Source organism: Tyto alba, unplaced genomic scaffold (genome assembly GCF_018691265.1).
Source record: "Tyto alba isolate M040663 unplaced genomic scaffold, T.alba_DEE_v4.0 Super-Scaffold_6, whole genome shotgun sequence".
Taxonomy (NCBI): domain Eukaryota; kingdom Metazoa; phylum Chordata; class Aves; order Strigiformes; family Tytonidae; genus Tyto; species Tyto alba.
Window position 1 is genome coordinate 49,585,964 of NW_024881327.1, and position 27,757 is coordinate 49,613,720.

At 44.8% G+C, this 27,757-nt stretch overlaps 1 protein-coding gene across 2 annotated transcripts; it reads left to right on the forward strand.

The window, feature by feature from the left end:
- The first annotated feature begins 389 nt into the window (after positions 1 to 389).
- Positions 390 to 26,425, forward strand: SMYD1 (SET and MYND domain containing 1). Of its 2 annotated transcripts, XM_009966090.2 has the most exons (10): positions 390 to 526; positions 10,416 to 10,592; positions 11,258 to 11,471; positions 13,185 to 13,315; positions 15,234 to 15,272; positions 18,180 to 18,372; positions 21,754 to 21,846; positions 23,036 to 23,199; positions 24,635 to 24,803; positions 26,267 to 26,425. In XM_009966090.2, exons 1-10 carry the CDS (start codon positions 390 to 392, stop codon positions 26,423 to 26,425), a joined length of 1,476 nt encoding a protein of 491 aa, XP_009964392.1. The 2 variants fall into 2 exon arrangements, with proteins under 2 accessions (XP_009964392.1, XP_009964393.1); XM_009966091.2 differs by lacking the exon at positions 15,234 to 15,272.
- Positions 26,426 to 27,757: the final 1,332 nt, after the last annotated feature.

Genomic DNA, 27,757 nt, shown 5'->3' on the forward strand with positions numbered 1-27,757 from the left:
GCATGTGGTTGCTAAAAATACCCTGCAAAGAGAATACATTCTCCCTCCAGTGGGAGAGTATAAATTAATCTGAGTCGTAACATATACAACTGCTTGTGGCTGGGAGAGACAATTCCAAACGTGTTTTTTTGAGAGGGGTTTCCTAATGAAGCAGCAGTCCCAGCTCTGTGCCTTCCCTGCATAGGTCGGCGATACTGCATGAAGGATCTTTGCCTCCTGCCTCTCCTGCTCCCACCCCCTTGCCCTCCTATGGGAAACAGTGTGTCCGGGGGTGGGGGGAGACCAGCCCTTTTATAAGCCTGGTCTTGCGGCAAGTCGAAGTTGACAGGAGTGACAGGAGATTTGGCTTGCTCCGAGATACCCACCTCCCAAGCCTTGGGGTCCCTGGGATGACCAAAGGGGGAATGGAGTCAGTCGAAGTGTTCACATCTGAAGGCAAAGGCAGGGGCTTGAAAGCCCAGAAGGAATTCTTGCCTGGGGATGTCATCTTTGCGGAGCCAGCCTATGCAGCCGTTGTTTTTGATAGGTAAGAGAAAAGCACTTGTAAAACACAGAGCAAAAGTAATCTTGATGCAGAATTTCATCCGTCGGGGTGAGTAAAAGTTTGAAAGTATCTGGACAACATCAGAGCAGGGTGCAAAGGGAAGTCAGAAGCATTTCTGTAAAGACACGCTCGCAGCTTACAGAGAATGTGCTTTCCTAGGGCTCAGATCAGCTTTTTTACTTTTAATATGGCGCAATCTGTTTCCAGGATACGATCTTGCAGGGTGTGTGGTACCGTCAGCTTCTACCAAATGTGGTGAAAATTGTGTGTATTCAGCGCCTCACAAAACTGGCCCCATGTTATGCTCCGGTGAACTGCCAGGCGTTAGTGTAATTCAGGTACAACGGTCTCAAACTGACTTTGCTGAAGGCTCCAACATATTATGTATGATAAAAGTGAGTTACATTGTGCTCTGCTCACATGTACCACCTCCCAGCTGTATGGTCAGCATCATGGCCTGCTGGGTTCAAAGAAGCTAGTGGGGATCTGCGAGTGATATTGTTTCTGTTAAAGTGATTTTATATTTATAGCTAGCTGAGTTAACTGGAGACAAGTTTCTGCTTTCAATCTTGCACAGGACTGGTTTTCAACATTTGTTCACATTGATGTAGCAAGAAACCGAATTCTTGTGCAAACACATTTTTCTTTTCTGCTGCTCGTTTCGAGGATGATTGACATTTGATCAGCCAGCGTGGCTGGTAGATGCCCACTTTTGCCCTTCAAACTGGTGCAAGATTCACTTAAATACCCTGAAAGCTAACAGACACAAAGAACCAATTTCTATGTTAATCTCCCTTGGGATAAATCTAGAATAAAGCCTCAGACATTAATGGAATTTGTTCAGCCTTATAATGCACTGAGAATAGAATTTGGCCCAAGCTTTTAAACCAAGGAGCTAGATGTTGGCTGAAGGTTTCATTATGGGTTTAGGAAATTTGTGACCATTCTTCAAGGGCGTCATACTGAGTCTCGAGACTGAATTTTTTGCCCCAAACTGCCAGTGACTTTAGTGAATATTCTGCACACTAAATGGGGTGAGTGATTCTGTCTAGTTGAGCTTTCCCTGATTGAATCAGCATCACTAACAAAGTCTGGGGCACAAGCAGAGCTCATGCTGCTGTTTTAATTCTGGTCATCTTGCAGCTGAAGCTGGTTCATGCTACTGTGCAATCTCAAAATAGCAGAGATTTGAGGATTAAGTGGACAGAGCAGGAAATAATTTTTTTTGTGTCTTTCATTCACTTTTTCCTTGTCCTTATACTGTCAGTGGGCAAACATGTTTATGAATCGTTACAACAGCAGCAGTGACACTTTTTAGTTTTTATTTGAATATGTCATTGCAAGAGCCAACATTAAAAAATGTCATTTTTTTTATTTAAAATTGTTAAGTTATTGAATTCTTAACCCTGAGCTCAATTACAGTAGTTAGTGACAAAACCATCTCTCCTTGACGTGTCCTTTTAGCTCTTGTACTTCAGTTTCACTTGTGTCACTAGCTGGAATTTTGCTGCAATACTGTGTTTGCTTTGGAAGTTCCTATGGACAATTATTTCTCCCATATGCCTTATTAAAAATACTAATCATATTTTAAACCATTGAAAACATTTTGCCTTTTGATTGCTAGTTGAAAATTTTTGTCTTCTATGTGAAATGTTGGGAACATCAATCATAGAGTAGAGCTGCCCATGTTGAAGAGCTACAACTTCACTGCATTTTCAAATGTCACTTGTGTAATGTGAGATAAGGGGAGAAGCTAGCACCACATTGGCTCTTAGACTGCAGACTGTGTCTTAGCCTTAGGTTTCCAACAGAAAACCTCAGCTGGGGAGAGATATGCTTCCTTCCCTCCCCAGGCTGCGTTTGTTTAGCTCCCAGAGGACAGATCCAGGCATTGAGCAGCAAGGGGGTAAGGTAAACACATCCCTTCTCTGCAGCTGCGGTGGATGGGGGCGGCTTCAGTCATTCTTATCTCTCTGCTTCTTCTTCATGCTGCTGTGCAATAATAACAGACTCTTACCCTCCTGTGGCACATTTCATCCCAAAGCACGTCATATATGTCAGTGGTGAAATGCATTCCCCAAATCTCCAAAACAAGCGGTGCCAACTAAATACTTGTTGGTTAGGGCTCAGCAGGGAATATCTTGGGCCTGAGATATAATGGAAACATGCATTTTTCTTTTGAAAACTGCTCTGATGTTTTTCGCACACACACAGGGCTTTGTTTTTGAAGGTACCTTCTACCACTGTCTTGGGGTATTAAATTGCATATAGCCCCCATTGAACTGATTGCTGTCAAAGAGAGGTAGCCTGGATCCTTGAAGGACCTGCAAGAATAAATCTACACTAGGCCATGGTGGACGTTTTGCTCTGAAAGAACTGCTGTTGCCTCTGCGTGGATGAAGAGTCCAATGAAGAGGCATGTGTTTTTCCATGCCTGAAAACAAGCATTTATAGGTCCTAAAACTGTTGTTGAACCTACATTGTAAAAAATGATCTCACTCTGCATTGGAAAACCCAAAGTCCAGAGTCCATCATGCTAATTCCACTGAGCATCTTCATGTCTTACTGAAAGCAATGTATATGTGCACTATGGAAAGGGGATTCCAATACGGGTGATTGGTAAGTTTAATTTTTCAGCTCAGGTCCTACTAAATAGGTGACCAGAGTTTCCACAGAGCTCTGCTTTCTCTGTGTACAAAGGCCACCATGGAAGCACAACAGTGCAGAGTAGTTGGAAACGTTGGTCTGTACTTTGTAGCCTTTTGAGCTTAGTTCTTTGGGAAGTCTGTTCCCAGTGTGGATGCTGAGCCCCTGAATTGCTGCCTCTGATTTTGCTGTTGAAACCAACTTCTGTGTGGATGTCCATCATACTGCAGTGACCACACTGCAGTCTTCTGTGTGACTACATGTGATGTGGCAACACAGCAGGTGAAGCAATGGTCTCTTTTTCAGTTTAGTAGGAGCAGCTCTTCAGAGATACAACATAGTTTTCCTGGTGTGCCTGTATTGCAGGATGGAAAACAGCTTGTGTTTGTGCCCAGGCACAAAGCTGTCATGAGATGGGAAGACTTACTGCTTGGAAATGGGGGAGCCCCATATAAGTTGATCATCCTTTGACCTGGTGAAGGACATAATTATGAAATGACAATTTTGCTTTATTTGCTGAAGGTGTTTAACTTCAGGTGTCTAAGTGAGAAACTCCTCCATAGTGTTGTTGCATAGCAGAAACCTACATTTTGTATTCTGAAAGACTATCAGCAGAACAAACCTCTTTGCCCTGACTGTACAGCGACCTAGAGAGCCTGAACAGCTAATTTTGACCCCTGGTATTAGATGCTCACTGCAGAAAGTGTGGGAACCCTTTAGTCTTAAATGATGCAAGCGCCTTACTCCATATATTGATGTGAGGAATTGCAGAAGCAATTTTAACCTGCGGCTGTCACCCACCTGCACTTTATGAATGTCTGTCTTTCAGTAGGAGGCTGTTTGAGGAAGTGTTGAGAAATTTAATTTGCTAGCAAAAGGAAAAATGTTTGCTTTAACAAAACTCTATAACCAGCCATCATACTTTGAGCAAATAAGACCCACCAGTTTAACTGAATCAACCTACAGAGTGATGTGAAGGTTTGACCAGCATTATTCTTTGGGATTCAGTTTGCAAATTAAGATATTCAAAACTAAGGGCTGTTATAAATGTGTACATAGGACGAAGGGCAGAATTCAGTTGTCATAGCTGTTTAGTGTCATTTGAGATGGCCCAGGGTGTCTGAGACGTCTTCTTAGGGCTGACAGGTACAAACCAGGATTTATGAGAATCAGGCCTCCTCTCAGACCAGATGGGTGTCCCTGCTGAGCCTAAAATAACACAAGGTTCCTGTGTCCTGGCAAGTGAATCCATCCCTAAATGCCCGTTGTAATCAATGGACCACTATAATGTGCACCGAACACAGACACCTACCTTTGAGCTGAATGACTTTCCAGACCCTGTGGAATGGAATCTCTACTTAGACACTGAGGATACAGATGAACACATCTAGGTGTCTAAATCTGCAGACTGCATCCCACCCTGGAAGCCCCTGGAGGTCACTGCAGGTCCCTGAAGTCATTAAGACTGGTGAGGGCTTGTGCTGTTCAACAAAATGATGGTCATTTGAGCAGCAGTTTCTTACCCAGTGCCAGAGACTTTAGTCCAGAAGTACATAAAACTCAAAGTGAACCTAAAGAAGGTTCCTACAGATATCAGCCAGCTCATAGATTTTAAGGCCAGGGTATAACTCACAGGGCTAACCCTGCTCATTGCAGTGGGGTTGGACTAAATGACCTTTAAAGATCCCTTCCAACCCAAACCATTCTATGATTTTATGATTCTATAAACTTTTTCTTAACACAGTGGTTACCTGGCATTGACACCTGCATTAAGCCTGTTACTTCTACCTGAACTAGAGCAGGCTGTTTAGGGAGACAGTGAATACTGATTGAAAGGGAGTGCAGATCTCTGTGTGATCTCTGGTATTTCGCTGTTTGGGTAAAGTGCAGACATACTCTCTAATCTGTGTTTAATCAACCTTGCTGTTATCAGCTGAAATAGCACTCTGAAAACACCAGTGTCAGGCCCACTTTGCCCTAGAATAGATGCAGAAGTTTGTAAATATACTAATATATTTTCTCAAGGAATTCTTTGCCTTTGTTAGGGTCATTTTTAATTTTGAAAAGTCCCTGTGCATTCCCTGTTGGCATTACCTCGCACTGAAGCTTGCTTTAGTGCTCTGCTTACATGCTGGGGTTTAATCCTTCCCTCCCACTTTGCTTTCTCTTTGAGGAGCCCAGGACTCCTTTCTTCACAGCCACCTTCAGGATGATGGCATTCCCATTGCCTGGGATCAACGTACAGTATGTGACCTTCTCTTCTGGCATGTCAGTTGGCTCTCAAGCCTGGAAGAGTTTGCATTTCCTATGGGCATGGGGATGCCTGATATATCTCTGTCAACCCACAGGCCAGTCAGTCTTGCCTCTATGCTTGGCAAGACCATGGAGCAGATTGTCCTGGAAACCATGCTAAGGCACATGGAAAATAGGAAGGTGATTGGTGACAGCTAACATGGCTTCACTAAGGGCAAAGTGTGCCTGACAAATTTGGTGGCCTTCTACCACAGGGTTACAGCCCTGGTGGATAAGGGAAGAGCAACTGATGTCATCTACCTGGACCTTGTTCTCCCAGATCAGTGAATGAGATGTTGGGATGCTGGATGGGAAATGGTTGGCAAATGTTTGGGTTATGCATGTCTCAGAGAAGAGATTAATATATTTCCTATGACAGCTCTTAGCCCCCTGTCCTGGCAGGTCCAACAGATCTTAATCCATCTGAATCGAATCCAAGCAGTCACAAGAGCTATTTGCTTCTTCTACTTTCACTGAGAGTTGTGCTTGCAGGAGCCATGGTTTAGTTGACAGTGCTCTGTCACCTCTTGCATTTGTTGGCTGGCATATTAAGTCATTGCTTTTGTGACTGTAGCTACGTCCAGGATTAGTAGTAGTTGTGCATCTCATTTATGTAACATCAGAGCTCATGAGCCCCTGAGAGTTCAGCTCGGTTGGTGCTTGGATGAGAGGCCAAGGAAACCTGAGGCTTCCAAGAAAGTATTTTAGTGAGTCAGTGGCACCTGCCCTCAAAGCCAGTCCTATATCCCTGCCCTGGCAAGGCTTGGATGGGCTGAAGAAATCACTGTGCTAATGAAGATCCTGCTTTTGGGCAGGGTGAAAAAAAAGAAATTCTCACTATGTGTGGAAGATGGCAGTGAATGAATGCCCAGAGATCATCCCAGAGGCCATGGTGTACATAGTCACAGCAGAAAGCAGTTGTACTGTCCCCATGTTAAAGCAAGGGAAGCTGATCTCTGAGTCTGTAAGGGTTCAGACTTTCAGGGCTCCAGGGCAAGTGCCGTATGTCTCTCCAGAAACCTTCAGTGCTGCCTGACCATGCAGTAGCCTGACCATGCAGGCATGGGTTGCTCTCTACAGGGAGAGGAAGCTCCATCCGGGCCACCTGGAGCCATTTTGGGTTGTGATAAACACTTTCTAGGTCAGACAGAGAAGGCCTTATAGATCAGTGATTTCCACAGGCTGAGAGACTTGGGTTTAACCTCAGGCTGCTCCCTCTGTCCTTGGGAGACCTTAACCATTGCAGAGGGATGGCTGTGGACCACTGCTAGTCTTTGGTGTTCTTAGTGTTGTCTACCTTCGGGACAGATGGTATCAGAGCATGTTGTAAGGTCCAGCTCTGGGGCCAAGGGAGAGCCCCCCTTTACCATCCCCATTCGGGGTGTCCAGCTCTGAGTGCCTCTGGGACAACAGGAGCTTGCATGAGTGCCTGGAGGCACCTGGGGGATTTAGATGCTTGTAGGGTCAGGCATTGCTCGAGCAATATTTGTTGAAGATTTAGGCAGTAGATCTCAAACACCTGTGTTTCCTGACTATTTCTTCTGCGCCAAGAGTTGAGTCCAAGTCTCTGGAGTCCTGGTAATGCACAATATCAATAAATCCAGTCTTCTTTTAAACCATTTTTAAGCAGGGAGGATTTCACAAGGGTTTTGTGAGAGATGTAGTATTTCTTATACCTACCCATCAGATTACGTATGAGTGAGTGTGCAGTTTCAACACCACGTGAACAGTTCCTTCATCTCCTCAGGAAGTCTCATATAACTTTTTTTTTTTTGTGCATTTCTGCATCTCCTTAGAAATGAGGGCTTTCCAGGGCTGACAGTAAGTTCCACTAGCGGGGTTTGCCTTGGAAACTCTGGACACCTCTGTTTGGGGACTTGGGTCTTTCTGCACCATATTCCCCTCCAACCTTCCTCTTTACAGGGAAATTTTAACCGCCTTTCTGCTTTCTGACTGCCCTCAAATCATGCAGGCAGCAGGAGGGAGCCTCATTCCCTGCACAAGATATCTCCCTATGCTTCCCGGCACAATGTACCCACGCGTTTTTTATCAGCTCTCTGGCTTTACTTTGCCTTACAAGGAGTGTAATCTCTCTTGCACCTCTCTACCCCCCCTGATTTGACAGCTGACAGAGCACAGCCTCGCATTTCTCACCAGCTCCCAGCTCTTTCATTTGACTTAATGGAACTGGCTGCATCCCCCTTCCCAGACACGTTCTCCCCCCTGCCCCATCCTGGGTGCTTAGCTTGTGTCAGGTTCCCTCCAGCACCACTCACTGTCATTTTCCAAAGCTCATTTTCACACATGGTTTTGTCTGCTGCAGGTTGTCCTGCTTTAAATCAATGTTCCTCTGCTTTAAATCAATGGCCCTCTTAATCCTGCAAGAGCCAAGGCACAGGGTGGATTTTGTCAGCAGCTCACACAATACTGCCAGAGGAATGAACGTACATTTTAAATGTACTGTGATAGATATAAATATGCATATGTATGTTTAAATATATATATATCTGTAAAGTGGAGAGGCAGGACAGTCTTGGGGCTGGGGACTCTGGGGCTGTGGGTATGATTCCTGTGTGCAGCACATCCTTCTCATCCAATCATCAATAAATTTTTTTATTTCCTTGTGCCTTATTTTCCTGAATGGGCTGTGTGTGATGATAATGTCCCCTTGGTAATGAAGCTTCTGTGGCCAGTGAGTCTTTTGCAATGAAGAGAACCTCTGTTCTGTGACCAGCAGTGTCTAAATGATGGGAATTTAAATTCTCCCATACTGTCCAGCCTGGCTGGAGGCAGAGGTAAAGCGGGCAGTTGCCTGGAGAAGCAGGCGGCTGGGGATACCAAATAAGGCAGGGAAAAGCCTTCTCTAGCAGCAAGGGGAGTCCCAAAGTTCTTTGGGCAGGAAACCAAAGTGTCTCCCCCTCCTTCCCAGTGAAGGAGCAAGCAGCTGGACATGTGAAATGGGCGGCATGGGGGAGGTCTCCTCTTGGTCTGGGACCCTGGACACTCTCAGAGGGAGGATATCAGGTTAGACTTCTTCATCACTATCCTCTAATATATTCTCCTGCCCAGTCCTTGGTTATAGTTACATACATACGATTCTAGGATGCTTCTTGGAAATCCTGTTTTGAACCCCTCAAGGAAAAAAACTACTTCTTTTGAAAAGTGTTTCCCAGTTATCCCATGACCATCTAACAGCAACCTCTCAGCTAGTTAAACCACAGAGCCAGGAGCAGGAATAGCTGGTGAAGAGCACTTACTGCTGCTGGCACCAGAGAAAGACACCTCAGGCTTTTGCATTTGGAGGAGAAATCTGCATCTCTAGCCCATTGGCAGGAATGCTTTAAGTGACCTAAAGAGCACAGTGCTAAAGCTGACGCCGGACTAAAGAGGGAGGACTTCATGCCCTGAGAGCAGATCACATCTTCATATCAAACACTGTGCTTATTATTTTAATGTTTAACAACACCCTTATTGGTAGCATATTCTGCACCCTCTGACCAGCACTCAGTTGTTGATGTTCTCAGCTCGGCAACATACCAGCCTTGTGTAAAGATGAATGATCCCCTGGATTTATTAATAAAAAATTATGGGGGTCATAAATACAAGTACTGCTCCCTAAACTTGTCATTACAGCCAGCCCACCCCATGTCCTACCCCAGCCAGTGCTTCTGCAAGCTCTTGAGGGTTCATCTTTCCTATGTCTTCTACTGTTTGGTGTTTTTGTCCATCCCTGAGCAGCTGAAAATCCACTTGTCCCTTGGCAATCATGCCTGGGGGTCTGCTGAGTAGCTGGAAGCCTGCCCTGGTCCCTCAGACCTTCACTAGTGCACACTGAGCATCCATCTGGAGTCACCAGGACGAGGAGAACCCCAAACCCACCCAGTCTGGGGCTCTCTGCTGCTGTCTCTTGATGGTGGATAGCCAGGAGACATGTACCACAACCAAAGGAAAGAGGAGAAGACATAAAGCACTCTATGGTGAGAAGATCTACCTTGAAGGAGGCTGTTCTATTGGCTTTCTCATGTAATTTCCAACACAATGCCACAATTGCTAAGTGCAACACCTTCAGTACAGCTACACATTTGGACCGGTGGCAAAAAGAAGTGACAAGCAAAGCTGCATTTTAATCCATGGAAATATAGCTTGGTTTCAAGCAGCCCAAACCCAGGGTTTCCCTATGCAACCACTTCAATCTATCAGTCTTCATTGTGATACACCTCTGGTCTTCTCACAAGTAGAGCATTTCTGATGTATATTTTTATCCCCACAACGTGCCTGCTTAGCAGAGCAGTTAGGATGGCTCAGAGCTGTGCTCCTGTTTGGTCCCCCTCACCCAATGTTTTCCCAAGTCTCTTGGGCGTGGTGGTGGTTGCTGTTCCATTTTGTGTCCTGGTCCATGTGGGGCCCAGGAATCATATTTCGGGATGGGGGTTAACTTGAGCAAAATTCAGAGGCTTTGCTGGCAGGTGAAGCTCTCAGGCTGGCTCTTTGCCTTTACATTCTTCTTTGTGCTCTCCTGAGACACAGACTGATTAGGCACCTGCTTTCTGCTCAGCAAATGGGTGGCTGGTGCTACAGCCCAGCCCAGACAGAATACAAAACCAGACTGAAAATCCTATTAACAGCAGTGGTGCTGAGGAAGAGCAGATGAGCTGCAGACAAGAGGGCTGAGAGCTGGGGAATGCTTTATTGCTATCCCACTTTAAACAAAATATTTGTCTCTTTGACGTAGCCAAACAGAAGAGCAACAGCACTGGGCAAGCACTCAAGGATTAAGCTGGGTGGGATGTTTCTTCATCCTCTCCAAAAAATCTCGAGGGGTCCATCCTTAGTGGCTGCAGAGAGCCCAGGGGCACAAAGCTGGCAGGACCCTTGCTGGGTGGAGCTGGCCCTTCACTGAGGTAAGAGCCAACGGGTCCTTCTGTCCTTCCAGCCTGACTCACGTCATCTGTCACACGTGCTTCAAACGGCAGGAGAGGCTCCACCGCTGTGGCCAGTGCAAGTTTGCCTACTACTGCGACCGGACCTGCCAGAGAGCAGCTTGGCTGAACCACAAAAATGAGTGCTCTGCCATCAAGAAACATGGCAAGGCACCTACCGAAAACATCAGGTGAGAGCTGGTTCCAGGGGCTGAGCCAGCAGCCTGGGGCAGTGGGAAAGGACAGGGTATCCCTTTGGAGGGTGGTGAGGAAGAGATGAGTGGCCTGATTTGGTCAGGATGGAGGTGGGAGGTGGTTTGGGAAAAGCCAGGAGCATCCCTGAGCTGAGGGGTGTGAGGCAGTTGTGCTCCTGCATTTTTTTTTGGTGGTGGGCCCCAAAAACTCTACTAGAGCTGAATGTGGTGAGGCAAACACCCACCCAGGGTGGTTTAGGAGGTGTGGGAAAGTGGAGAGTAGGTGAAAAATTAGAAGAGCAGTTGGGCTCTCCCCAAACTTATCTACAGGATAAATTGATTCGTATTCACATCCTGGCTCTGTCATAGGAAAATGAGAGGAATCCTCATGGAAATGAAAGCTGTTGTGGAGGGCTGGGGACCTGGGGCTCTGTATCACTTCTGCAGATGAGGACATAGATGCTGGGGAAAAACCCTGCGTCTTCCTCTCCTTCCAAAGCTCCAAATGGTGACCAGCTGTCAGCCACCAGATGCTGAGCCTGTCTCAGTCTGTCTGTCTGCACACAGTTTTCCACCCATGGAATGAATTCCAATGGTCCTTCAGTCCCTCTCCTAGCCCTGGGTGGTAGTGATGCTAACGCCTGGGGCTCTCTCCTGTCCAGGCTGGCTGCCCGCATCATGTGGAAGATAGAGAGGGAAGGCAGCGGGCTGGCAGAGGGCTGCCTGGTCTCCATCGATGACCTGCAGAACCACGTGGACAGCTTTAGTGAGGAGGAGAAGAAGGAGCTTCATGCCGATGTGGAGAGCTTCCTCGAATTTTGGCCACCCCAGAGCCAGCAGTTCGGCATGCAGTACATCTCCCACATATTCGGAGTGGTATGTTGGAGGGGTGAGATTGCAAATGGGGGGCTGCTTTTAATGCCAGCTTCCTGGAGAAAGTCTTCAACCAACATGAGCTGAGGATGCCCAAGTTCATCCCTCTCTTGCTCTTAAGAGGCCATATCGGCTGGGATAGCCAAGGCTAGCATTTGCTGCAGGCAGTTTGAATACTGCCCATTCCCCATCTGCATTACTTCTGCACCGACACTGGGAAACTGAAGTATGTCAAGGGCAAGGTCTGAAATATTTTCTTTGTCTAAACATGTAGGCAAGTGGCTCACTCAGCCATAGGTGCTGCATTGTCGTCACGAGTCCCACTGGGTATCTCTCTGCACCTGGGAGAGCTGAGAAAATCTATTTAAATACAGTTTTAGTAAATATACTTGGAATATATTTGACTACAGCAGATCTGGTTTAGTATAAACATTAATGTCTATTATATACTCTGTGCATTAGATTTTTATATGTATATTAAAAATATACTTATATGTTTATATATAATGAAAATAAGTAAAATATACTAAATAGATTTAATAATATCCATTACTAACTTGTTAACTACAAATTTTGTTCTCAGTGTAGCAGAGAGGGAAATTCCCAGAAGCCAGTTCAGGCTGAGCTGCTCTGCCCCCAGTCCCGGTACAAGTCAGTGTATCCTGGGCTGCACTAGCCCCTCGGCTAGTAACACTGCCCAGGGTGCCAGGGTGAGCTGAGACAAGACTCACGCTCTGCTCGCACCTCTGGTGATGGCTGGGGTGGCAGAGAAGTCGGCTTTGCCAGTCCTAGCACGGGGAGGGGACACAGCATCCTTTGGTACCCACTCTGCAAAGAAAATTCAGTCCACTGCGTGCAGGGAGACCTATGTACTAGTCACTGGACATAACTTGCCCATGTAGAAGTATGGAAGTACAGATGAAATAAAGAATCAGTTAGGGAAGGAAATAAAATTATTAACAGACTAAAATAATTAGCAGCCAAGTTAGTTCTTTCCTTTGGTATGTCCTATCACATTGTCTCTTTGCAAATACTTCCTTTGTTTATGTTTGGAGCTGAAAACTATACTGTTCATATGTGATAATAATGTACCATGTAGCAAAGTATAATAATTTATTCCTGGCCTATATGTCACCCAAAAGTAGTCATACTGAAAATTATCTGGGACTTATAACAAACAGGAGTAATTGTTTTTTATAATCTCTGTAGGCTACCCAGCAAACATGACCAGGTTGAATGCAGCTCTCAAGGTTAATTTCTAACTGATGCCTCTTTCAATATGTGTGAACTTTGCTTTTTGCCGATGCTGTGCTTGAATTGACTCTAATTCATTTTCCTGTGACCTTTTTCTGAATTATCTGCAGGAAGCGAATGTAAGGAAACCAATACATGGTCAAACCAAATTTATTTTAGACATCCAGAATGGATATTAACAGCAAATATTCTGCAGCATTTACTCAGCTCTGCTCTGAGTTGGTGCATCTGCATGAGTCCTGCTTTGCTTCTCTTCTGATCTTTTATCCCAACTAAAGATGTTTTTTCTACAACTACCTTCTGCAAGGATCTCGTAGGCACTCCTTTCTCCTTAAAGTTTGGAGTTGGGATGCTGGAGATACACTTCTTCTAAAGCATCAGTGGGAACTGAGAAATCCTGAATGGAGCTGAGTTCAGCTTTTTCTCCTTTAATGATTCTTCCTGCCTATGTTTTGGGATTAGATCAACTGCAACGGCTTTACCCTCAGTGACCAACGAGGACTACAGGCTGTTGGTGTGGGAATCTTCCCCAATCTCTGCCAGGCCAACCATGACTGCTGGCCCAACTGCACCGTCATCTTCAACAACGGCAAGTGAGTGGATTTCTTTCCTCGGGCGCAGCGGGGTTGCATCCTAAGGGGCAACTCAGCAGACTCTGTTAACCCCACAGTGTCAGATCCCTGCCCCAGAAAATCTATTCTTTCTTGTTTCTTTCTCTAGCTCAGAACAACAACAACAACAAACAAACAAACAAAAAAAATTAGGGTTTTATTTCTAAAGAGGAACTGTTTTCTCTCTCATTATTGTTATTTTAAAAATTATTGTCTGATTCACTAAACAAATACACAAGATTGAACCCCCAATCCAGTGAACCAGCAAAGAATTTTTCCCTGGTTTCTGTGAGTTTTGAAACCAGACTCAAAATAGATATATAAAGTACTAAGCATCTGCTTAGATCATCCCTTATGTTGAGGCTTAATTTATAAATAGATAAGGAACAATTATGGTTAATAATTTTTTAAAGATTATACCGAGTCCACAGTCCAAGAGTTTCTCATAACTGAAGCTTGCAATCAGCTATGTATCACTCTCTGCTGATGTGTTTATAACCCTTCCTAACACAACCCTCATCTTTGTGAGAGTGTATCATCTCTATTAATCACTAATTAACTCTTTAGCAATGGGATCTTAATGACAGTTGTGACTGTTATCTGCAAAGTGCAGGATGCCCTAAGCCGCTGGGCATTCCCCATTCCCACCCAAGTCCTGTAAGAAAACTTCTGCGGGACAAGTGAGGTGGAAAGAGATTAAATGGGAAATGCAGGGATGTTTCAACAGAGCTGGGAGTGGAGGCTGCTGCTCTCAGTGCTCCGGGCATCCAGGGAGGGATGCGCTGCCCTTCCCAGCCTCCAGGCCATAACAGGTATAAACTGCTGCTGATCCAGCAAGTTGCATCATGTGCAAGGCATTATCTGTGGGAACTGCTTGCCAAAAACTGTACAGCCATAGTATTTCATCCAAATTTTCCGCTAAGATTTTACAAATTCTCATGTTCACCAAATTTTAGTGCTCTAAATTAATCCCCTCAGCCTCCCCTTCTCTAACTAACACGTTGCTTGCGCACTCCAGTTATCACTGCTGGTTTTACCTGGTAAAACTATACCAGCATTTATCAAGCAGTTGATAAACGAGCAAAGAGAAAACAAAACTGCATTAGTATAATTACCTTGGTGGGAAATAGAGTCTGATCCAAAGCCAGATCGGAGTCTGTGCTCTGATACACAATTGCCCTGGATCAGATCCATAGTGGGATGTTGGAGAGCCTCTCCAGCCAGCCTGGGAAGTGGAGGAGGTAACTAGCAGTGATAGGAACTCTGGAGTCTGAGTTTCTGGGCGGTAAGTAGAGGAATGGCATTTTGTTTGCCTGGCAGCTTGTCGAAGCTCCCACATGTATCCTGTTACTGACTTTAAACTTGACCATCTGGTTATTGGCTGGGTAAATTATGAAGGTTTCTTGTCTTTCTGTGGAAAGTCCTTGTTGTGGGAACTGATCTCACTCTCAGAACTCAGGGCACAATACTGGACTTGAGGACCCACTAAAGTCATCACACAGAGCACAGTCCTTGTTGCTGATATCCCAATCTGATTTCCATTTCAAGCTGTGTTTTAGAGAGCACGAGTACTGATGCCAGCAGAGACATTTCTGTGCAGGAGAACTAGCCCCCCTCTGCCTGTCAAAGGTTGGAAGCAGATTTTGCACACCCCTGGCTGAGACCACTCCTAAAATCAGAGTGCTGGGACAGTTCTCCATGGCCCAGTGGGGGCAATTCGGTTATGGTAGCTGCACAGCAAAAGTGGAGCTTTCATGCAGTGAAATGTGAGCCAGGCACAGGGAACACCCTTGTCTCCCATCAGGACAAAGACTCAATGCCCTACACCATATACCCATTTTTTTTTGTTGTTGTTGTACTTGTACCTGTGTAAACTGCAGATGTTTGTTTTGTCTTTCAGTCATGAGGCTGTAAGATCAATGTTCCACACACAGATGAGGTGGGTCGGTCTTGAAATCATCATCCTCCCCCCTTGCCCTGTACCCCTCACGCCCCGTCTTTAATGGAAAAGCTGCAAACAGCCAAGGGGCTCCCTCTGTTTGTAGAAAATTTCACTTCCCCATTTTCTGAACTTCTACTCCTCCCCTGTGTAAAGCCCCACTAAACCCAAACTTCACTTAACTCTGAATTTTGTAGTAAATTAAAACAATAGTAGTAATAGTGTGACTGTCTCCCCCACTGTAAATTCCCTCTCTTCCTTCCTTCCCTCTCCCTTGCCTTCTTCCCCGTCAGTATTTCCCCTTTCCACTTCTCATTTCTCCTCCCCTGACTACAGCAAGAGCATGAAAGTCAGAACAAGGTCTTGCTAATCTAGTGCAGCCCAAAATAAAACCTTGCGTATTAGGAGATGAGAAATGATTGCATTACTGACATACTAAATAGTCCACGTTTTTTCTGCAACAAATGGTGCCCGTTGAATGTGTTGACTACAGTAGCAATACCATGAGATGTAGGTTTCATCCTTTTTTATAATAATACCTGATTAATATTTTACCTTTTAATGATGCCACTGTTACCTGATACAAACTAAAGAAATCACAGAAATATATATGCAAAAAAGAAATAAAAGCTGTCTGCTTAGCTCACTGCACTTGGTATATTGTAGTCAGTCCTGTTAAAGGGACACTGTTGTCTTTAATTTCAAGCAAACATGCAATTTTCTCAAATATGATGTGAAATATTTTGAAGTGCTCTTCTTCAGCACTGACATTTACTATGTGCATTATAGACAGGACCATAAAAAGTGGCAAATGAATTTCACTTCTGATTAGAGTTGCTGTTTTGGGGCAATTTGAGTTTTGAGCTATCGAGCATTTGCTGTGCCTGTGCCTATGTCTTTCAAGGTGTGTGGGTCAGACTCTGGGGAAAGAGCACGGGACAAGCTCAGTGGGGTGTTCTCAGCTGACAGTGTCTCTTTAACTATAGTATTTAAAATATGCCATGTGTTTCCAGGCTTATCCCAAACACTGTCAATCCCCTCCACACAAGGGATGGCTGCTTAAAATATACCTATGTTGCTTAGGCTATCAGGGGCATCATAAAAGTCAGAAGCTTGATTTTGTTTCTCTGGTTGCATGACTCACTTTAATGAGGATCCCATTACATGTGAACAGGAATGTTTATATCTGTAAACTTTTCTGATGGGAATTGCTCTTTTTCATGCACTTTCTCCTGGAGTAGCGGGTTGCACATTTCTCTGGCTGGCATTTTCCCGTGGTTGCAACATATCTATCTAATAGCTGTCCTTTGTGACGATGGCACGTTTAGTGAAAAATTTTGTATGAAATATGCTGTTGATATGATCTAACACCCAGAGAACATCAAGACCAGCCTCGGAGAGTAGTTTTCATAGCAGCTTTAGCACAGCTCAAAGGCTAAGAGCTACACCTTTGGTGCTGAGAGTTTGTAATGAGAATTACAAGAGAATTGCAATCCCTTTGCAGAAATATGATCACACAGAAAGTCATGTCCTCCTCAAAAGACTTATTTTTAATGTACTTGGTGAGATCTTTGGATTTTGTGCCACCTATACCTTTGGTCAGACCTTCACTGGGTCCCATCTAAAGCCCCTCATGTTCAGGTGGGAGCCAACAGGTCCCCCCCAGGTCCATCTTGTAGCAGACATGTATGTCCAACATGATGCTGAGCTCAGCAGGATGCTGCCCACAGTGAGGGAGTCCCAGGACTGATGTACTTACCACCCACTAGTGTGACGATAGGGTGGGAGCTCAGGCCATGGGAATGGCTTCATTTTGATAACCAGTAAGTATGCCTACCTGCAAAAATGTGTTTAACCAACTAACTGGTCTGAGCAGAGAGCCCAAGGTTTCAAGTGCAGTGAATTATTTCTAACCATGGGTAGAGTCACTAATGTATGGGTGAATAGATTCATACAGAAACACCACCTTGCAATTGGTGTTCGATGGATATTTTTCTCACTCTGGCCAAATTCTTCAGCCAGTTGTGCCTGTCCAGCCCCTGCAACTGAGAGATGGCCCAGAGTAACTGGGGGATGAGGCGTGTAGAATGAAACAGCAAGGTAATAGTTCTGAGTGTCAACGTTAAGACCTTTTGCAGGGAACAAGTTGAGAGGAAGGCAGGTGCAAAGGTCTGGCTTTCCAAAAGCCTGTCATCAAGGGCTTGCTGTGGATTTTGATTTAGTAACAGGAGGCTGGCATTTGAATTGTGGTTTACATTAGAAATAGGCATCAGATCAAACGATTTGTTAAAAAATAGACCATTTCCAGAGAATTGTTTCTAAGCCTTTATGTAGGGATGCATGAACAGGGTGAGCGCATCTCTTACCTGGCACCAAGAGGGAATTTGTCTTAACTTTTTGGAGTGAAAATGATACTGAAACCATCACAGCTCAGGATCTGGGACTCTAGCCAGGGATGTGTCAGTAACATGCAAAGCAGTACTTAAAAAAAGACCCAAAGTTCAGACTCAGCATTTTGCAAGGCTTGCTGGGTATTTCTGATCTCAGGGTTTTCTTCTGGCAAGATCTCCTGCAACATAACAAAAGTTTATGTCTAGGTTCAACCCCCATCCAGATAAAGTAATGGAGTCGTAATCTGTTTATAGCTCAGACCCTTATGTATCCCTGCTAGGGACTTGCAGAGGGACAGGAGAAACTGGTGTGACCGTGTTTTTTACTCTGTATTCAGTTAACCAGACTGCTGCTCATCTCTGCATTGCCTCCCTGAAGAGCTAAAGCAGTACCTCAGGGCAAGGGTTCACCTCTGCAAGGCAGGGGAGGTTGCAGGATTTGTCCTTGACAGCTCTATGGCTGCACCTTTTCTTCTGCTGCTTCTCCAAGTCCACATCTTGTCTCTTTTGCACTCAGGATCGAGCTGCGGGCACTGAGCAAGATTTCTCCAGGGGATGAGCTGACTGTTTCCTATGTGGATTTCCTCAACGTGAGCGAGGAGCGGCGGAAGCAGCTGAAGAAGCAATATTACTTCGACTGCACTTGTGAGCACTGCAAGAAACAGATCAAGGATGACCTGATGCTGGCGGTGAAGGCAGGGGAAAGCAAGGTATGGTTTGTCCTGTTGTCTCCAAACCCAGAGGCAGCTGTGTCTCCTCCACCAAGGTGTCTGCATGTCTCTGTGATCATGGTTCCTCAGCCCAGGGACACTCTCAGTAGGAACAGAATCAGATTTTGGCAGAAGCCTGACTAGCGCCAATGTAAAAAATGAGAACAGAACTGGGCCTTGATTGAGCACAACACCAATTCAAGTCTCCTGTGTAAGGTCAGTTTAATCCCTATTATGCAACATAAGTGCAGTTTTTAATTTAAAAAAAATGCCCACAAAAGTTGCCTTTAACTCTAACCTAGAAGTCCATCAAGGGGGGAATGCTAAAATATTGGAAAATTAGGTCTAGAGCTGAGAAAACTGTTAGAATTTAGATTTTGGATTTTTTAGAGGAACTGAAAGGGAATCAAAGTTTTGACCAGCAGAAAAGAAGATGTGTTGTAGGTGATTCGTGGTGACAAGATTAACCAGTGCTGCTGAAGCTGTGCAGTTTGTAAAGCGTGTGCCATCATACTGACTCCAGGAAGGTGGGAAGCCTGAACTTCCAGATCCTCCTTTCAAAGGCCAGTCACAGGGAGTTTGTACCACCGCTTGATATTTGTGCATGGTTGCTGTGGGCAGACTGACTGTGAAGAATTAACACGTTCGACTGTTCATTTTTAAGTAATCTGTGTTTTCCTTGAAGGTGTCACAAGGAGGGTGTAAGGCTGTGTCTTTCTGTCAGCAGTGGGATGTGTTGCTTGGCCAGCGGCTCCAGTTTATGAGCATGCGGGTAGATCTAAGAGTTTCTTTTTGGTTCCTTTGTCCAGGCATATAGTTGCTCATATTTTTTGTCCTTTGTAGCAGTGTTAGCTTAGGGGGTTTCTACTCCTTCAAGCTTTACAAAGTGTATAAGGGAAGACAAATCAAGGCTGGACAATTTAATGTATTATCAAGTCATTGATCCATACTATTGAGCAGTTATGTAGTGAATCAAATGAATCAGTACAGCTCAGGGGATGATGTGGTCCAGGACAAAACAGCAAAGGTGAGGTGAGGAGCTGTGATCTCAGTCCACCACTGCCACCAGGAGAGGCCCAGAGAGCTGCACCTTCGTGGGAAGGAGTACAAAATACTCAGCCTCCAGCTCAGCAGTTACCAGAAAGCCAGTCTCAGTCCTGTGACTATTTCATATAGGTGGCAGTGAGGAAAGGCTGGATATTGCAGAGTATAAGTCTCTCCTTGAGAAAGGTTTAGGGAAATGGGATCAAACTAATATCAGGGAGCTCCCATGGGAGACAGGACATGGGACTAGAGGAGATGCTTTGTTTGCTGGGTCAAGTTCTCCTCTAGTGCAAAAGACCCTGCTGCATAACCCTGTTACTAAATATAAAGCTTAATTTTAAAGCTAATCCTGACTGCTGAAACTCCCAACTTCTAATGTAAAGCTGTCCCAGAACTCAGTCATCTGATGCAGAAGAATTTTTATGTGACTTTCTGTAAAAGTATTTTTGAACACCTCCTCCAGTGAACAGCATAAAAAAATCTCAGCTCTCATTCAACACCTCCTATCAATCCTTGACCGAGCAGTGAGATGCACCATCCTTTTTTCATGAGCATTAGAGGTGATCTGCAGCATGCAGCAGTAAGACATACGCACTTTTGGGTAATTGTCCACAATCTGAAATGTTTGTATAGAAAAAGCCTGTAACTATGCAAGGTACATGATTTCAGCTATTAAAAATACACTCCATCCACAGACAATAAGTATCCAGAGTGACCTCACCCTCAGAGCATGTCTGCTCACTGCTGGCTCTATCGTATTTTCTGAATTCAGGCTCACTTGCCCAAGAACAGCAATGTTCACAGCTGCGTGGAAAAAGCGCTATGAATATATTCAAGATTGACAGCTTGCATCCTCAACAGCCGCTCTGACCTCCAGTCCTTCACCCCTTCCAAATAGTAGCAGAGTTCCCATGGTTTATAATGGCAACAGATTTAGGGGTCTAGCAAGTGCAAGAGAGTATTTTTATTAGACAAAGCCACTGTGGAAGTTCTGTTTAGAGTACCTATTCTGGGAGTCTTTACTCAGACAGCATAGCAATGTGATTTGAACTGATGTTAACAATGTGTTTGAATGTTAACTAGAACACCCTGTGTGCTGCTCAAACAGCTGCCAAAATCTGATTAGCTATGACAACTTCAGTCTAATAATATAGAATAATAAATCATAACACATACATAGGTATCCATAAATAGATGGGAGGTATATGGCTCTGAAAAGCTACTGGGTTTCCTTCCATACTAAGCTTTAAAGAGGTTTTCCCAACTAGCTGAATTTCACCAATTCCTCATAAATCTAATTGATCAGATGTGGGAAAAAGACCATGGGCAGTACTACAGTCCTGACTCCAAATCTTTGCATCCTTCATTGCAACATTGGGTCTCTGCTTTTAATCTGCACCCAGAGGTCCTTCCTGACATGCCTCTGCTCTGGCTCTATTGCGTGTCTCCAGACCAGGCTCTTCCTGCAAGCTCCTGGAGTCACGCAATTGTGGGCTGATTTCAGATTTCCGATATATGAAAAGCAAGGTCATGATAGCTAGAATAGTTTGAAAATGCAAATTTGAAAGGCTCAGAAAAGTGGAAGATGAATGATGGTGCTGGGTATCATAATGTTATATTTCAGCATTAAATGAAGGAAGAGGAGGCAGCTAATTCTGAGCTGGTTAGAGTTTTGTCAGGCACGCCGAGATGTGCATCATGTCTTCAAATACATGGTTAAATCCAAACTTCTTTGAGGTGTGTGGGAAAACACATTTCACTTTCTGGATGCAGCTGGAATCTGAGGTCAACCATCTTATGGTATTTGGATCTAATGAGCATTTCTCAGAGTGGGTAAAATTAAGTGATCTTTCATATCCTTACTCCACACATCTCTCATTCAAGACCCTAATTTCTCTCAAGCAGCTGCATTAGGAGCACCTGATACACGCTCACTAGTGGATTTCACAGCCTCTTTGACATCTCATGAGACTTCCCATTGCAGGGTCAACTCTGTCCCTTTTCCAGAGGAGAGAATTGAGGGGAAGAATCGAGGAACCCAGTTATGTGTGCCAGTTGTATGTGGCTGCTACCCTGATGAGCACCCCTCTTGTTGAATTCAGCAGGAGCCTCATCTCTCAACTTGGTATCAGGACCATTTCAGCCCAGTCTTGGGCTGGTCTGAGAGGCATGCTGGGGTATACAACCAGTTGTAGGAAGTCGTGGATGATGTGGCAAGCATCCTGCTGAGCTGATTTGGATTCCCAGACTGTGGAACAAGCGTCCCTTCAGCCAGGGTATTTTAAGATGTGTCAGGCAGTGCATTTTCTTCACCGTTTTTCCTAATGTTGTCCCCAGCCTTCTGCAGACACAGTGAAGGAGGTCATCCAGTTCTCCAAAGACACTCTGGAGAAGATCAACAAGGCCCGCATGGAGGGACTTTACCATGAAGTGAGTCCTGGTACTTTTACTCTCTTGATGCATATACACACTGCCAGGAAAAGCAGGTCTTGCTCTCTCTGTGATTTAAGGATGAAACAAACCCCCACTGCTGTAATCTGAATGTCCTCTTGTTCTTCCTGCCCTCTTGGCAGCTCAAATTGTGAAAGCAGACACTGGTTTCTGCCCTCTGTAAAGCACAGCTGTGACTGAGACAACGTCCCACGTTGATTTATTTCATAGTGATGATACAAGGAGATTCAGGTGACTTCCAGCACCTCTAATTGTCACAAGTGATGAACCAAGAGCCTTCTGGGTGAAAAACATGAGTTATAGGGCAAGTGTAATGAGTCAGCTCTGGCAGGTAACCTCATAAAAAGAAGGACAGTGATTTTGGGAGAGGGACAGGACAGTCAGGAGACTTGCCACATTGAGCTGTGGGCTATGTTTGCTTTTTCACCTCCTGGCTCCTATACGTTGATCATTTGTTGCATGCCAAGGATAGGTTTGTAGTGTGGGAGACCTATGTCCCACCTGGAGCACAGGCCACAAGGGCAAAGAGTGAGAGAACTCAAGCCACTTCTTCCTTTCTCCCTCTTTTGCTGACACAGGAAATACTTAATTGTTCTCTTCAGAGTATAACAGCTCTGGGAGAACGTTCCAGGTTGAGCAACAGCCTTTGATTTTGAACTTACTTAGGGGAAAGGCTGAAGCCCCCCCGAGCAGAGATCTGGACATTGAGTCATGGGTAGGTGCAGATCTGACACAGCTGAGCAGACAGGCATGGGAGAGTGCAGCACGATGTCTCCAGCCCCAGGGGGTCATTAAGAACATTCATGACATCAAATGCTTGTAGGAGGTTGGGTGGATGACACTGGGGCAAAAGAGTCCCGCAGACACTTGGTGTCTGATAAAACCCAACTTTCTGGGGTCTTTCTTCTCCTGAACAGTAAACATCACTTATTCCTCACCATTTTTCTGAATGTAACCCTGGGAGAGAAAGCTTTGAGCACTGACCATTTTTCTAGACTGATGTTTCTTGACAAATCAAAGCATACTGTATCTTCCCCAGACTTCACAGAGACTGACTTGGCCTCTAGGACTGGTATGGACCATGCAGCCCACAGGGCTTTGGTGTGGCAGCTTCGGGGCCAAAAGTGTTCTGACTCGCCCTTCCTCTCCTCGCTTCCCCTGGGTGCAGGTTGTGAAGTTGTGCCGCGAGTGCCTGAAGAAACAGGAGCCTGTTCTGGGGGACACAAACATCTACCTCCTGAGAATCCTCAGCATTGCCTCCGAGGTGCTCTCCTACCTCCAGATGTTTGAGGAAGCAGCTGACTATGCTAAGAGGATGGTGGATGGCTACCTGTACGTCTGTGCCCTATTTGTGACAGCTCTCTGTGGTTATGCAGTGTTAGGCAGTGCATTAGAGAAATAATTTTCTTAGTCTGCTCCCATCAGGGCAGTGGTGCTGGCATTCAGATTAGGACCTGATTATATCACCAGACAGAGAGGGACCCCTTCTTAAATGCACAAGAGTTCGCAAACATTGTAATGGACTAAACTGTAACTGGTAAATGGTTTGGGTACATCTTTCATTAGCCTTTTAGTTTTGACTCAGAAACATCTCAGGGCTGCCCTGGTAGCAAGACACAGAGTCTAGATACAGGACAGAGAGGCTGTCACTACAGGAGATGCTCTGTTCCCCTGCACTCTGCAGGAAGGAGGAGTTGCAGAAAAAAGAGAAACCGTGTCAAAGGGCTGTCACTCAGGATATCACTTCACTCTTGAATAATACATGGATTTTTGTCTTGGCTAATTAGTATACACTAAATAGCTGTGAAAAAAGCTTAGTGAGAATAAAGAAATTCAGGTTTAGTTTACATAGATTCTGGGATAACCTCACAGTAAAAATGATTTACTTTATTATCACTGAGGCTTTACTACAGGACTGATGAGTATTAAAAAGAAAAAAAAAAAAAAAAAGCGGAAACCATAGTGAAGAAAGAGAAGCCTATTTTGTCATCTCATTCACACTCCTGCTGAGAGCATCTCGTACCCATTACTTGTGGTTTTGGTCATTTCTACCCCAAAAGACCTGTGATATTTTGTTCTTTTTTTGAGGGGTAACAGAGTCACCTCCCTGGCTTGGAGGCCTGACAAGCCACTTCATGTCTCAGCCTTGGCACTGAGCTAACTGAATGATACAGAGGAAATTGCTTCCCCTCCCTGTTCCTCAGTTTTTCAGTCCAGAGTGAGGACTGCAGTAATTTTCTTCCTTGCTTTAAGACTTTGTGTATTGGCTGTAGGGGAGTGATCTGACAGTTCCTGGAGGCAGGGATACATCTCCAAGGGGTGAGCTGAACATTTCTGGAGTTTCTGAAACCACCTGTTTCTCTCCCCACTTTGAATGAGAAGCTGGTGGTTGTTACATTTTCAATTTAGGCACTGCATTAAGCATTGAGTTACTGCTGTCTGGGCCGTAGGGTCAGATCTGGGTTTTGTTTGTGCCAGAATAATGTGGAATGACAGGGCTTGGCTTGCTCCAACCCAGGTGTCCAACTTTCCCCATTCGCAGGTTGTTCATCCTCTTTCGCAACAACTCATGTCCTCGTATAACTCATGTCCTCATGTAACTCATGCCTGCCCCTTTCTAAGCAGGGCTGCACATTTTGGTGGCACTGAATGCAATAGGCTCTTCACTTGAGTAAACAGTCTGCACTTTGGCAACCGTATCATGTCATTGACAAACATTTGTGAACCCAGATCTTTCCTGAACTAAAATTACTCAATGTTTTTCCAGGAAAATATATCATCCCAACAATGCACAGCTGGGGATGGCCGTGATGCGGGCAGGAGTGACTCACTGGCATGCTGGTCTCATTGAAGCCGGACATGGCTTGATCTGTAAAGCTTATGCCATTCTCCTGATAACCCATGGACCTTCCCACCCAATTACCAAAGACCTGGAGGTAGGTGTCATCTCCTGTGTTGTTTCTGCTGTCTGTCTGGGCAAAATTACATTCAAGCTGTAGAAACAACGCATCCATAAGAGCTGAGAGTTGTATCAAGTACAGATTGCTTCTTACTAGTACTATGGTTTTCTCTAGATTATGTCACAGTCTGCTGGGAAATGCATGTCCCTTCCTATGGGAAATTTTCATCCCTGAAAAATAGCTTTTATTCTGCACCAGGACATATATTAAAAGTAGCTGATGAGCCCTTGGATCTTCTTTGAAAGTGATATGCCCAAGGACAGAGCTTCTCATTCTTCAAACAGCCTGATTTTGCTGCTTTTGGATGGATGACATTACAATTTGACTATGTCAAATTATGTATCATGGATGTTCCCAGTTTACCAACTGATTCTCTTTAGCAGTGTCCGTTCTTCTTTATTTACCACTCCCCAGTCTTTCTAAGCTGCAATGTATTTTTTCCTCAGATGAATGATAGGTGCATTTCCTAGCTTAGGGTCAAGAGCTGCAGATCCCAGGGAACTACATCCATGCAGATACAATGAACTATTTACAATTGCAGCTGTGGATCTGTAATTTCTTTAGCACTCATCTGATGTGACCTGTTGGCTTTACAGCACTCTCCTTTATTACACCCCAAAATTACACGATACCAAATTGAATCCTTTATTGATGTCTTAGTCCCCGTTATAGCAGAGCTATAACCTTTATTAATGCAATTTGATATCAGCAGAAAAATGAGTAGCTAGTACCTAAATCCAAGCTGTCTGTTGACTGTTTCCCTATATATAGCAGAGGGAGAGACCCCACCTCCATTTCTGTATTTCCCTTCCCATTTACTTTAGGAGGAAAATAGTGGATATATGGCACATGCTTATTTCTGTGCTCCTAAACCAAGGGTTGAATAAACTCACAGACAGGTATAAAAAAGATTTTCTAAAATCCCTTCTGAGCCTCTGGTATAATGGAGCACTAGGAATGACTCTGCTCGTGGTGAATCCTGGGATGCAGGGGGTGCAACTGTGACGTGGTCGAAGAGGGGCTGAGCATCCTTCTCTTCCTCCCCTGACTCCTCCCACAGGAGGTGACCCCCACCTCGGTGATGGGTCACACCGAGGGTCGGGCCCATGGTGTGGATGGGAAGCACAGCATCGCCTCTAGACCCTGCATCAGGTTTGGGAGCGTGAGGATTCCCAGCAGCCTGAGAAAGGGCTGCGTGCGGGAAGGACTGATGCCTTCTTCACCTTCACAGTACACAGGCAACCAGGTCTGAGAAAATAACTGGATATCTCTGTCCAGTCAGCTTTGTTCCTACTTGCGGGACACCTAGAAGAAGGTCCATCAGTCATTACAGGGCCTAGGACATCCCTGAAGGATTGTCCCCATTTTTAGGCAGCGTGTTATTCACTTGCTTCGAGATCCCCTGTGTCACAGGCTTTGTAACCTGTTGTGTCCCCCAGGTCATGCGTGTCCAGACAGAGATGGAGCTGCGCATGTTCCAGCAGAATGAATTCATGTATTACAAAATGAGGGAAGCTGCCCTCAAAAACCAAAAGATCCAGGTCATGCCTGAACCCAGCAATGAAACCTCACCAGGCCTCTTCCACAAGAAGGAATAAACCCCAAGCTTGACACAAATTCATGCCCGTGGGATAACATCGCCTGTGGCACCTCTGAACATTGGGAATGAGATATAGGAATGTGATATATCCATAAGGATTGTTTCCAGTGGCACCAATGTGAACATGGACCTGCTGGGGGAGAGTCCTGAAAAATCTTCTGAGGGCTCAAAGCAGAAGATATCTTGTGTGTCAGAAACAACATCCTTTTTCTACCACTAGTATTAAAAATCAAAGCAAAAAAAACATTTATAAAATTATTTACATCCTTATTGGAAACCTGTTTCTCTCTACACAAGTCCTGATCCTGAAGTCCATGGTTAAATTTTAATTTGATTATTTCCCAAATGTGTTTTGTTTTGTTTTGGTTTGGTTTTCTTTTGTGGTTTGTTTGTTTGTTTGTTTGTTTTTCCTATCACTTCCTTGTGATGACAGAATTTCTTTCCAATGATGTCCACGGGTGGTTGATCAAGGGATGGTAGAAGTGAGAAGCTGGTTCCAAAAAGTGTCATGTATGCCTGTGGGCACTGAGTGCAAACTAAGACCCACAGATGGTGTTTTGTGTAAAGTGGTGTTTTTCTGATAAAAAAACTGCTGAAAAATGATTCTGCAGCTGACACAGGTGCAATATCAAACTGTAGGTACTTTGCAAGCAAGACTAAGTGGAATTCATACATCAGAATAAATTAATTAGGGTAAATTAGTCTCCTTAGTTAAAAATCAGAAAATGCTTGCAGTGGTGACAGCAGATGGACATGAGATGAGTCTGTGCCAGAAGCCAGTTGCACTGCTGTGGTACACTGGCTGTGTGGATTGCTCTAGCTGAAAAAGTGGTTTCCAGGGAGGGGGATCCACCTTTGCTCACCTTCAGGGTGAGCTGGGGGCTCTGATGCCTTTCAGCACCTGCCTTTCAGCTTAGATAGGTGCTTAATTCAATTTTGCACTGAGCAAAAAAGGGATAGTCCATGAACCAGCTGCCAGTGGGCAGCCAACAGAACCAAGGAAAAGTCTAAAGGCAATGGTTGGATTTCTAGATAAAAAAGGGTCCTTGCTGTCTGCCCACCTACCGCAAAATCCAACTGGTTTGCTCCAGACCTTCAGCGGCAGCCAAGAGATGAGAAGAGATGGTTTGTTCAAGACTCCCCTACTTGTTCCTCAGCAGAATAGCAAGAAAACAAAACCAGGGCTTTTCCTCTTTGACATTTCTCAGTGATTTTTCAGATTTTTTTTATATCTTAGATGAGTTCACTGGAGATCAACATCTTCTTTTTAGGTGCTGTTGAGCTAAGTCCTTCCATTTGCCCATCTTATGCCCTGTGTGACAATCTATTT